This window comes from Vigna radiata, chromosome 10 (assembly GCF_000741045.1).
Source record: "Vigna radiata var. radiata cultivar VC1973A chromosome 10, Vradiata_ver6, whole genome shotgun sequence".
Taxonomy (NCBI): Eukaryota; Viridiplantae; Streptophyta; class Magnoliopsida; order Fabales; family Fabaceae; genus Vigna; species Vigna radiata.
The window spans coordinates 108070-120222 of NC_028360.1; the positions used below are offsets into that span (position 1 = coordinate 108070).

Consider the following 12153-nt stretch of genomic DNA (forward strand, 5'->3'; position numbering starts at 1 on the left):
TAGAAGGAAGATGATACATAATAAACTAGTGGCAACCTTAGGTACATTTGGTTGGTTGAATCGATCTTTGGGAGAAAGTAGATCTACATTTATGGTTTATTTCCCAAAGAAAGTAAACATGTGCACAAGTTTTGGATCTTTGCATTCTTTTATTTCTTAATTTCTCTCCTTTCTTTCTTTGGTATGGAATTGATCTTGACATTCCTAGTTATGGACATGCAATTGCTTAGTTATGGTTTCATACAAAAGTGATTTGTTTTTGTGCATTTTGTTAATCTCTAGGTTGGAGGCCCTGGATATTACACTATCTCACTACATATGCTAGAATTATAAAATCTGGATTTAGTATTGATAGATTAGGCCATGGTGGTCATAAAAGCAGCACGACTTCAAGGTCTTTTATAAAGGTATAAGAAAGGGATCTGAATGGTTGAAAAGAAACACGTATAGGGAAACCACAATCTCTGGATTGTAAATAAAGTTCTGATAAGGAAAAAAAACGCCTTAATGTGCGTAAGTTGATCAGTCAACGAAAGTCCAGAATCACGTCTTTAAGAATCCTTCAAAGTTGCAAATCTTTTGTATCTTGATTCTTGGAGAACCAACACACCTGCATAAACTTTTCTTGACTCTCTAATGTCAGATATAAAAGTACAAATGATCAAAAGTTGTTGATGGAGAGTATTATGTGTCATTATATAGATTTCCTTATGTCAGATGCATTTTAATCGATTACAAGATTGATGTAATCGGTTACACATTTAACAGAGCAATACGAGAATTACATTAAAATAGATTTAACTGATTAAGCAATTAATGTAATCGTTTTCACATAACATGTAAGTCAAAAAATTTGAAAATATGACTGTTGTGATAGTTAAGGCTTATCATCAAAACAATTTTCAATGTGTAGCAGATTTAACCAATTAAGTAACTAGTGTAATCGGTTAAGTATTACACTTAGACAATTTTGAAAACTTTTTCTTCTCAAAACTCATCACAACACATTGCAAATAGTTGCTAGCAAAGGCACGAGTTTTAATCAATTATACATATAATATAATCGGTTAAAACTTGTAATTTTTCACAGTTTAAGCATAAGCTATATGATGAACTTAATTGATTACATAACCACTGTAATCGATTACTTCATACATATATGCATTGTGCAAGTGGTTTTAACATATGAAAATATGAGTATGCATACTATAGATGTAAACACATTTACGACCATAGTAAGTATGCAAACCAAATAGTTTAGGAAATATATGTTTGAACCATAAAGAAACATTTCTATTATTGTCATGGAAACATATATGTGTTGTCATCATAAAAAACAAAACCACATAAGGGATTGGGTTTAGCATTTACATTTCTCCCCATATCAACATTAGTCATTCAAATGAGTTTATTAGTTTCATTTGTGTATTGCCTTCCTTTTGGGTTGAGTTCCCTATAGCAAGCAATATTTTCTAGTTTAACTTTTACTAAGATCTTTAAAAGTAATTAGGTTATTGAAGTTGTCATTGGAGTTTTAGTGATGATAAAATGCTTAGTTGGTTTAATAAAGAAAACTCTAAAAAGGGAAGTTTGAAATACATTATTATTTTTGTAAGTGCATGTTTATTTGAAATACAAGTAAACTCTAAAAAGGGAAGTTTGAATAAAGTTAAAACTTTTTTGCAATAGATTGTTAGATGTTATTTGCAGGGATTAAACAGTGCGCAGATAGTAATGAACATTTAAGGATTTTAAGAAGTGTTTAAAAAGCTTTTTAAAAGCAATAACAAGTTTATCCACTCTTGGTTTCACACCTGTCTAACTAACTAGACGAGTTTCACTACTCATGATATATAATAGACCAATTGACTATATCATTTAACTCCACTGAGTTAAACAAACAATTATTTTAAATTGTTAGGAAAATGAAACAATGTCAAGACGATGTCGTTGACAAAAACACCCTAAAAGACTAAAACTTAAAACACCAAAGAAAACACAAATAATGTTAAACGTTGTCTATATAAAGAAACGTTTACTCAATCTAAACGGTACCATGAGCTAAGCTATTACTTCATCTAAACAATGAAGTCTTTACTCAACACTTGGTATCTTTGGAAGAAAAACTTAATTGTTATATGCTACCTTAACGGTAGGAAATCAAAAAGAACTTTGTTGTTATGAGCAAAGATTAAATGACATTAAATTATTAATGCTCAAAAACAACAAAAAATTATATTTGGTTAATGAAATATACATAAAACACTAATTAGATCAGTAGTAGGTGTCAATAACAAGAAAGACATTCATAGAATGTTCGTATCTTGGGAAATCGTGACACAATACTTACGTCTAAAAAAATCATTAAAAGAACAAGTAAAACACTAACCAAGAACGAGTCTCTTACAGACTGAACAATATCAATTACATTCATAAACAAAACATTATAAAACATAGAAACCTAAACAAACACTTAATTCCTATGTCTCCCTCAGCGAGGGTTTGTGCGGTCTTCAAAGCAGCAGGATGAAATCCTATACCTGATAGCAATCCGCCCCGATACGATAGTGACTTGATCTAATAAAGGGAGCTTTAGTTGAATCATTTCCAACCTAACCCTCTATTTCCTCGGATGAGGTCTCGCTTATTTTCTAAGATTTCCTGCTTTGAGTGAGTTCCACCCAATGGTATCCCACCAATCTCTTCCATCTTCACCCAATCCAGGGTTGGGTAGCATTGACAAACCTTTGGTACAAATTGGGATTTTTCCACTGGTTGTTCAATTGGACTCCCCAAGATGGTTTTGCCTGTGTTTTTAGTGACTTTTTCCAATTTTTGAGATGGGTGAGTGAGTTTAATGGTCATGTGTATCAAAATCCATTAACATTCCAAGTTGAGAACATATTTTGGTTCAATCCATGAATATTAACATTGAAAGAAGATGTTGTGAATTGGAAATGTTCGATACAATCCATTACAATAATTTTTTAAAATATTAAGGTTAGCATGATTGGAAAGTGGACATTCCATAATTTTATCAAGTAAACATTCCTCTCCTTACGAGTCAATTTTCCATTCAAAACATCAAAAAACTTGGTTTTGAAAGAATGTTGCACACACAACTGCATAAAAAAAATTCACTTTAGAACAATCCAAAAAATAATTAACAAAACAAGAAACACAAATTGGCAAAGAGGAAAGGGGAAAGGCTAAATGGAAAATGGGAAAGAGGAAGTGAAAAAGGGGAAAGGGATAAGGGGAAAGGGGAAAGGGAATAGTGAAAATACCTTGCTCTCATCACCGGAGTTTTCCATTTCCCACAACAAAATCAATGGAAAGGAGAACATTTTTCTCGTCGGGTTGCTTTGTCGAAGAAGATGAAGCTAAAATAAAGAGAAACAGGAGAAAAACGAGAAAGCTTGAAGTGAGAAATGAGAGAGCTTGAAGAGAGAAAGGAGAGGGCTTGAAGATAGAAAGGAGAAAGGAGTGAGCTTTAAGAGAGAAAGGAGAAAGCTTGAAGAGAGAAAGGAGATAGCTTGGAGAGAAAGCTTCATCGGAGTCTCGCCGAAGAAGATGAAACTTGCTTCGTGAGAGAGAAAAAGAGAAAGGAGAGAAAACACACAAGCAAAATGAAAACGAAAATACACAGTAAAAGGAGATGAAAACAAAAATGAGAAGGACATTTTTGAAAACCAAATTCATTGCCAACTTTAACCAAAAAAAATATTTAAAATGATCTAATAACCTTTTGACACGTAACATTATTAAATTTGCGTTGTTGAAATATCCCAATCCATTCGAGACTCTACAGGAGTCTCTAAACAACTATATGTACGTCTAACTGCAAGATGACCTAAATTACGGGTATGATTACCTTCAATTTAAATTACTATTCACTATTCATGTTATACCACATTTATTAGGTCTACTCAGTATTCATTGCCAACAAATGCCTTTTTTCTTATATATATGCTAAATTCATCTCTCGGTATATCTTTTATTATACTAAGTTTCAAATTGAATCCTTATTCTTATGTATATTATGTTTAAGAGATGTGTTTATGGGTTTAGCCTTCGCCCATGTATTTATTTTTTAATTTGATAAAATACTTTATATATATATATATATATATATATATATATATATATATGGATATTTTCTATTATATAAAACATTTGAAAATGATGTATTTATTTATTTAATATTGTTTTGCCTTTTGTGATACGCGATTGTTATTTTTAAAGTTAAATATAATTTGTGTTTACAATCAAATGATTTTATTAAAACTTTCATTATATTGATTTGTTTATTGAAAGTTATTAACAACTGTTTTCAAGACAATCTAATGAATTTATTTTCGACAAATTACTACATATTAATAAACGGTTTTTATCATTATTCTCATTTATTTTGATTTAATCGTACTATTTGTAGGATTTATGTTACATTTTTAATGATTGTTGATCACTACTAAAAAAAAGTCAAATCATTTACGTGATCGGTTTCATTACATGAATTTTTCATTGTATTATAAGTTGTTCTCATTTAACACGAGATGAACTTGTTTTCTTTTTTATTGTTGTATTACAGTTGTTTTTTGTCCGTTCTAAAACAATGCTTATAAATTTATATTATAAGCTAATTAATATTATATAAGCGACTCCAAAATTTATATTTGGCCGATTGATCCAAGTGAGTTTGAACCTTTTTTGCATGACATTCTTAAATAGTTGTAGATCCTTTTGTCAATCAATTTATATCTTAAGCGTCAATCGCTCTTCATTATAACTGATTTGAAAATAAACCTTTTCTAATATCTGAAATAGAAAAATGAAAACTTAGAAAAAAGTAGTGTTTCCACCACCTATCTACGGCTACACGTTCTGGCTACCAAAAATTCTGTGAAGAAATAAAGGAATGGAATGAGACTGATTTCTATAATACATAAATTAGTAAAATAGACAAGGAAAAATGCCATCTTAATACCAAGGATTCAAAATACTAGAATTGAAAACACATTAACTTTTAAAAAATATGTTCAAAATTATTATAATTACTCGTGTATAAGAACATTTTTTATTGACAAAAATAAATACGTAGCGTTGAACATGCTCGAAATGAATTACGCTAAAAAATTCACTATTTCCATTACGTAATACATTGTTGAAGTTGAATTACAAATTCTTGATACACAACTGTACAATAAAGAAAGCAAAAAGTTCCATGTTCATTTATCTGAAAAGTACCGATGGTATGAACATTTAGACCAGCTGGTGCCTATATCGATTTCACTTTTCTTTTTGGTTATGATCAATAGTAACAACTTTGAAGTAACGAACGATATAAGTAGAACATTTTATCAAGCTTGGGAATTGAAATCTAGGATGGAACTGTAAATCTAAAATAGGCTAAAAATATATTGTCAGATGACTACGGTGTAAGAAGTTACAAGATTTATATAGCCTCGTGTCTATTACCTCATGACACAAAAGCTGATGATGTTTCGCTTATTTCTGACAAATATACTTCGTATCTCACTTTTATATGCTCTCCCAAACAAAGTTTCAGATTATCAACATCTGAGAAGGTCAATGTCTCCAGTAAACAAATGCGAACAGGAAAATGACAGTCAATAGCATTCCTGCATATTTGATCCATTGGTCGACACGGTTTCGTCTCTCTATTAGCCTCAAAACAGAGTTAGATATCCCAACTGTATTGAGGATGTCCAATGCTTTTCTATGTGCACTCTGCATCCCAGATGTATGTCCAAATGAAAAAGGTATTTATCAACAACAATATAATGGATTAATAATCCTCCATTAATTAGCACTAAGAAATTAAAACCCTAAAAAAACTGGATGTTGATGAAGGTTAATATGGAAAACATGAAAAGGATAAAAGCTACACTTTTTTTCAGTAAGAGAATAGAAGGAACAATAAAAACATCAAACAAACTGAGTTTAATTCCAATTTTCAATGAGTGAAGCCCCAAAAAAAAAAGAATTACAAGAACACACTTTCTTGGTATTGCTCGAAATGGATTCTTCAAGAGAGATGCATTCAGTGTAAATGGAAGTAGAAGTAATGGTTCAAATTTAAAGGGAAAAGGGGTCAACAAAGTGTTATGTTTAAAACCTGAACCATAAAATAGCATTAATGAGAAATAGAGATAAAAAGTAATATTTAACGTAACTAATGACTTAGTGGATATGTTTAAGAGGTGAACATCTGAAACAGAAACAGCACGAAAAGAACAATAAATAGAGATAGGAACTGATATTTTACGCAATTACAATCTAAATTTCTTTGGTAGAAAAAAAACATAATATTTAATTTGTCACCAATAATCACAAAGATATTATTCTAGCTAAACCTAAACTGTAGAATATAAATGTTGTCACAACAGAAATGAAATGAAATTACCTTCAAGCGTTCTCTTTGACCATGTATTGAAGAAAGGATGGCTTCCCCAATTGCATTTGCATTTTCTAGTTCCCGGGCAGAAGCGCGAACTGAATGTAATGCTTGTGCCTCCTCATCAAAAATTCTCAGAACATGAGCAGAATCTCCATTCTAGCAATTTCAAATGAAGTAGTTATCAGAAAATGATGAAGTAAAAATAAGCCACTAAACTAGAGCATGATGGTAACAGCATACAGCTCGTCCCAACAGTTCTGCTCTCTCATTAGCTTCTCTCATCCGTTTCTGATGCCGTAAGTTATATTTATCCAAACTTGCTCTTAGTGATTCAGCCTCCTCAGCTATTTGTTCCACTTTTCTGAATAAGAAACATAATACCTTTAATGAAAATCCTCAACTAGAATACTGCAATTCCAGCAGCAGAACCCATTATATAGCATAGATATAAGCAGAAGATACAGAGAATTGTTTTTTGTATTATGATATGACAATTAGCATTTAGTTATGCGTGTAATCATTTTGCACAAAATGACTAGCCCGGATAACTGAGACAATAAAGAGAACCTGCCATTAAAGTTTTGTGACTCCAAAGTTCTGAAGCTACTATAGATCTTAACCAGAACAGAAGAGCATCACTAAGGTCAAGGGTAATTATTGTGAAATAAGTTATAGTCCAAAAAATTGAGATTTCAACAATGATATAGGGTATGTAAAAATAGAAGTGGTTTAAAGCAGGAGATAGTTTAATTTTCAAGGAGAGGGGGAGGACAAAATAAACAAATATTGTACAGTATGTCTGTCACATTTAATTTGACAAAACGAGTGCGGTGTTAAGAAATCCAGCTAAGATAAAAGCAAATTTATATAGATGTTATTGCTCATTGAGCACTGTTGGAACAGAATGAAGAAATTGATGTAAACGCTAAGAAACATTGCAGATACTTAAGTTCTTGTTATTTCTAACATCAGCAGATTGACAAGTCCTAATTGGTAGCATATGGCTGAGTAAATATACAGACTAACTGTTTCGCTTCCCAAAACTGTACTCATCCTTGTAAAGCGCAAATAAATGAAGCTTTTTACTTGATTTTGAGACAGCCAATACAGAATTAAGAAAAACATGCATTGACGGATCAGCCCTTTAAAACATGAATGGAGGATTCAGGCTCCATTCCACATGTGTCGCAAAGCAGGACAACCTCCACCATTCTTTTCCCATCTATCTAGTCTTGCATAAAAAAGTACCACCTAAATCCACATCTAAAAGGGAGCCTGCGAGAAAATTTCCTCGTCTATGAGATTTCGGAGCTACTGCCCAGCCCCACCTTCATTTATTTTTTCGATTTACAACCACTCAACTTTTTTTTTCCTAAGCGAAGATCTATGGGGGAGGATCTCATCTTGCCTAGTCCCACCATATTGCGCACTCAAGTTATAGCGCTGGTAAGATTAAGCTGAGAACTTCCGCGTGCTGCTCTTGGCCCGACCCTGCCGGGGTACTTTGTTGCTCCAGGTGTACCTGTAGCTCTCTGGTCTTGACCCACGGCCTAGGAGCTTTTTATTTCGTAATGTTCCGTAGGCCTCTCTCGAGTGACCTATGCATTTAGTACTTCGATCTTTTTATCGATTAACGACGTTTGCAACGTCAAGCTTTGAGAACAATTTTGGGAATTTACATTAACATACATAACAAATTGCAATAACAAAGAAATCAAACAGACAGAACCATTACAACATCACTCCTACATTTCGAATCACCAACCATCTAATCCCTAACACTTTTCCATTCCATCCCAAATAACAACATTTCGCATTGAATTTTAATTACCATTCCGATTAATTGCAAACAAAAAATTGGCATCATTCTTCAAATTTTCAAGAGGCGCAACTCTGAACTCCAATAATATGCACAAAAATCACAGTAGTAATATCATCAGAAAAAGATACGAAATTGTCTGCATTCTTCCACAATCAAATATGCAATTCCGAACTCCAAGAACCACCGGGCGAAACAACATGCATAAATTATCGAAGCAATTTCCTCAAAAACAAACAACTATCCTCATAAAAATAATTGATTCAACTGAGATCAGGATCGAAATCGTTCACCTTTTCCAGAGATCGCGTTGAGGTTTTGCTGTGACGGATCGCCAGAGGCGCTCCATCTCCACGCAGAGGGATTGGATCTGTGTTATGTCCTTCTTCACAGCGAACGACAGCTCCGTTTCGGAGCCGGTGCCGGCGGTGGCAGAGTACTCGAGGCGTTCGAGACGTTCAAGACCGTCACGAGACCTAAGCAAAAGTTTCTTAGCGGATTGGTGAATCTCCGATAACGTTCCTCCACCTCCTTCCATGACGGCGACGGAGATGGTAATGGTGGTCTTCTGGAGTTTCTCCGAAAGAGCGTTCTTCAATTTCACCGGAAAACAAGGCAAAATAAACCGTTGGTTGGGATATTTTTCCCGTTTCAGACACTTCAATTGAATTTGTTTTGTCTTGTTAGTTAAGTTACGTACTCAAGAAAAAGTAAAATAAAATTGTACTTTTCATTGTGATTTTAATAAAATAACATGTTTTTTAAATTTTTTAAACAAAGAATATATATATATATATATATATATATATATATATATATATATATATATATATATATATATATATATATATATGGGGTTTGCTAACTTGGTTGGTATATTTTAGTAATGTGTATCGAATTTTAGTAGACAAAAATACTCTTATATATCATGAATTCTAAGTTTTGAGGTTAAGGGTATTTTAATAATTTTCATTCTCAAAATTAAAAAGAAAAAAAAAAAAACTCCCAAACCCTTGTCTGCCTCTCTCATCCTTCACAACCCTTTATCTTTCATCTCTTTCACTCCAACATCTTCTCTGTCATCCCTATTATAGTCCCAATTGAAAAAAATCAAACATTTGCCTTATTTTAATAATTTTCATTCTCAAAACGAAAAAAAAAACTCCAAACCCTCACTCACCTCCTTCATTCCTCTCAACCCTTTCTCCTTCATCTCTCTCACCCAAACATTTTCTCTGTCATCTCTGCACTAGCCCCAACTAAAAAAACACTCATTATTAAACAATTTACCTTTGTAAAGAGTTGAGACATTGACATAATCACCTTTCGAAAATAGTTCATTCATAATCTCTTTAATTTCATTATCTTCACTATATATATTACAGCCGACGGGCACAACTTGTACCAAGACTTATGAGCATCCTTCCTTCACATTCTGAGACTACTACATAACATTGCTCCGTGGATATTTAATTTTTGGCTTAATACCTCTTTTAGTCCCTAGAAAGAGGGAGAATGTTCAGAGTGGTCCTACCTTTTTTAAAAAGTTCAAATTGATCCCAAATTGTGAAAAATCAGGTCAATTTAATCCTTTTTAGTTACGGCGTCAAAATTTTAAGGGTGTAAATGTCCTCTTGACAAAACATGATGAGGTGTCGTGATTGCATGGCACTGTAAGATGAATGAGGTGTAACCTTAACGTATTGTCCATCAATGGCGCATCTAAACTCAGCATCAGGGTACCTTTTCAAAAACCCTAAAAGCCCTCATCTCCCCCAAACGCAATTCTAAGAGATCAAAACCACCAACAGACACAATAACCACTCCAAGAGTCACCAAGATCACAACTTTCTTCACTACCACCACTAGAAACACCCCAACGAGCAAACACATTGTCGCCGCCATCATGTGTTAAGATATGTCAAATATTCTATTAAAGGATATTAGGCAATCAAACATTATGTTAGTTATATTTTAGATATTATTATAATTTGTGCAGATTTGTGCACATGTTTTTCCTTTAATAGATGAAGGATTATAGGATCTTTGTATGTATATATATGGTACTCTATTATTTGAAATAACACATCAGAATTATTTTTAATCCTTTTAATACCATGAACACCCAAACCACCGCCCTTGGCACCCTCGTTCAAACTCGTCACCACTGACCAAAATAACGTCTTCCCTGCCAACGCTGCTACAGAAAGTTGCTCTAGCTGCCCCAACTGCTGACTCCCAACATTATCAGGTTGTTCGGTTGCAGCGCTATCAGGCCCGACCCAGACAACTTCCTGCTCCAAGTTTTGGCTTTGATGCTTTCTGAAAAATTTCTCTAGCAAAATTTCTCCAGCAAAATTTCTCCAACAAATTGTATGCTGCCCCTTTTTCCTGAACTGAATTTTGGCATTTTTATGTAGAACTTTTATGGACTATAACTCCGAAGAAGATTCAGATCTAAGTGAATTTGAGCTTTATGACTACTCAGAGAAACTTTATGAACTGTTAACGACAGCAAAATATAAGGTTAAAAACTTGAATGAAACTCTTAGATGCCCTTATTGTGCTGCTGGGAAGAAAAACACAAGAGTACAAATATAAGGATTTATTGCAACACCCCATATTGGATAATCAGAAGCACCTTTCTCCATAACAAACTAGTGTGGCCAAAATTTATGATTGAGTGATTTTCATGAGAAGGTTGGGTATTGTTTTATTCGCGATTAGGGTTTTTAATTTGGGATTTTCCATTTAGCTTGCAAGTTTTGAAGAAGGAGATTGGTGGAAGAGTTCATTGTTTTTGTTTGAGATTTTTCGAAAGTTTAGCGGAGAAGATGACAGTGGTTTTTGGTTTCGTTGCAGGTCTGAGGTGTTGAGGGCGACAGTGGATCTAACGATTTTGGAGGTAGAAGATGAAGTAGATATGGCAATTAATTTTTTTTTTAAATTCAAAATTTGTACCACGTATCAGAAAAAGTAGACAGCTCGTTAAGATTTGGCTACCACGGTACTTTCACTCTTAAAAATTTGACGCCATAATAAAAAAAGATTAAATTGACTTGATTTTTCACAATTTGGGACCGGTTCGAACTTTTTAAAAAGGGTAGGACCACTTTGAACATTCCTTCTCTTTCTAAGGATCAAAAGAGATATTAAGCCTTAAATTTTTTGGTAGAAATTCATTAACTTGTTTTCCTTTACTAAAGAAAAAACAAATCAAAATACAGTAAAATTCTCAACGATAAAATCAAACAATAAAAATTCTAAATCTTGAAATTTTATTTAAAATTATATAAAGAAAAAATTAGGTGCTTTAATTTTTTTTTATTTATGTAAGTATTTTTTTTCTGTAACCATTTTATTTAATAATAAGTGTTTTTTTAGTTGGGGCTAGTGTAGAGATGACAAAAAAAATGTTTGATTGAGAGAGATGAAGGAGAAAGGGTTCAGAGGAATGAAAGAGGTGAATAAGGGTTTGTGTTTTTTTTTTTAGTTTTGAGAATGAAAATTATTAAAATAAGGCAAGTGTTTCTGATTTTTTGTTTCAATTGGAGTTAGAGTAGGGATGACAGAGAAAATGTTAGAGTGAAAGAGATGAAAGAGAAAGGGTTGAGATGAATGAAAGAGGTGGGTAAGAGTTTGGGGGGTTTCTTTTTCTATTTTTTTAATTTTGAGAATGAAAATTATTAAAATATCATTAACCTTAAAACTTAGAATTCATGATATAAGGGTATTTTTGTCTACCGAAACCCGGTACACATTGTTAAAATGTACCAACTGAAAAACGGGTGTATGCAAGTTAGCAGACCATTATATATATATATATATATGTATATATATATATATATGTATATGTACATATATATATACATATATATACATATATATATACATATATATATATATATATATA

The 12153-nt window shown here is 32.7% G+C and overlaps 1 protein-coding gene across 1 annotated transcript; it reads right to left on the bottom strand.

The window, feature by feature from the left end:
- Positions 1-5400: 5400 nt before the first annotated feature.
- Positions 5401-8912, bottom strand: LOC106775093 (membrin-11). The gene is made up of 4 exons (XM_014662137.2): positions 8534-8912; positions 6662-6782; positions 6428-6577; positions 5401-5751 (listed from the first exon to the last, which is right to left on the bottom strand). Exons 1-4 carry the CDS (start codon positions 8776-8778, stop codon positions 5590-5592), a joined length of 678 nt encoding a protein of 225 aa, XP_014517623.1. The 5' UTR covers positions 8779-8912; the 3' UTR covers positions 5401-5589.
- Between the last annotated feature and the right edge of the window lie 3241 nt (positions 8913-12153).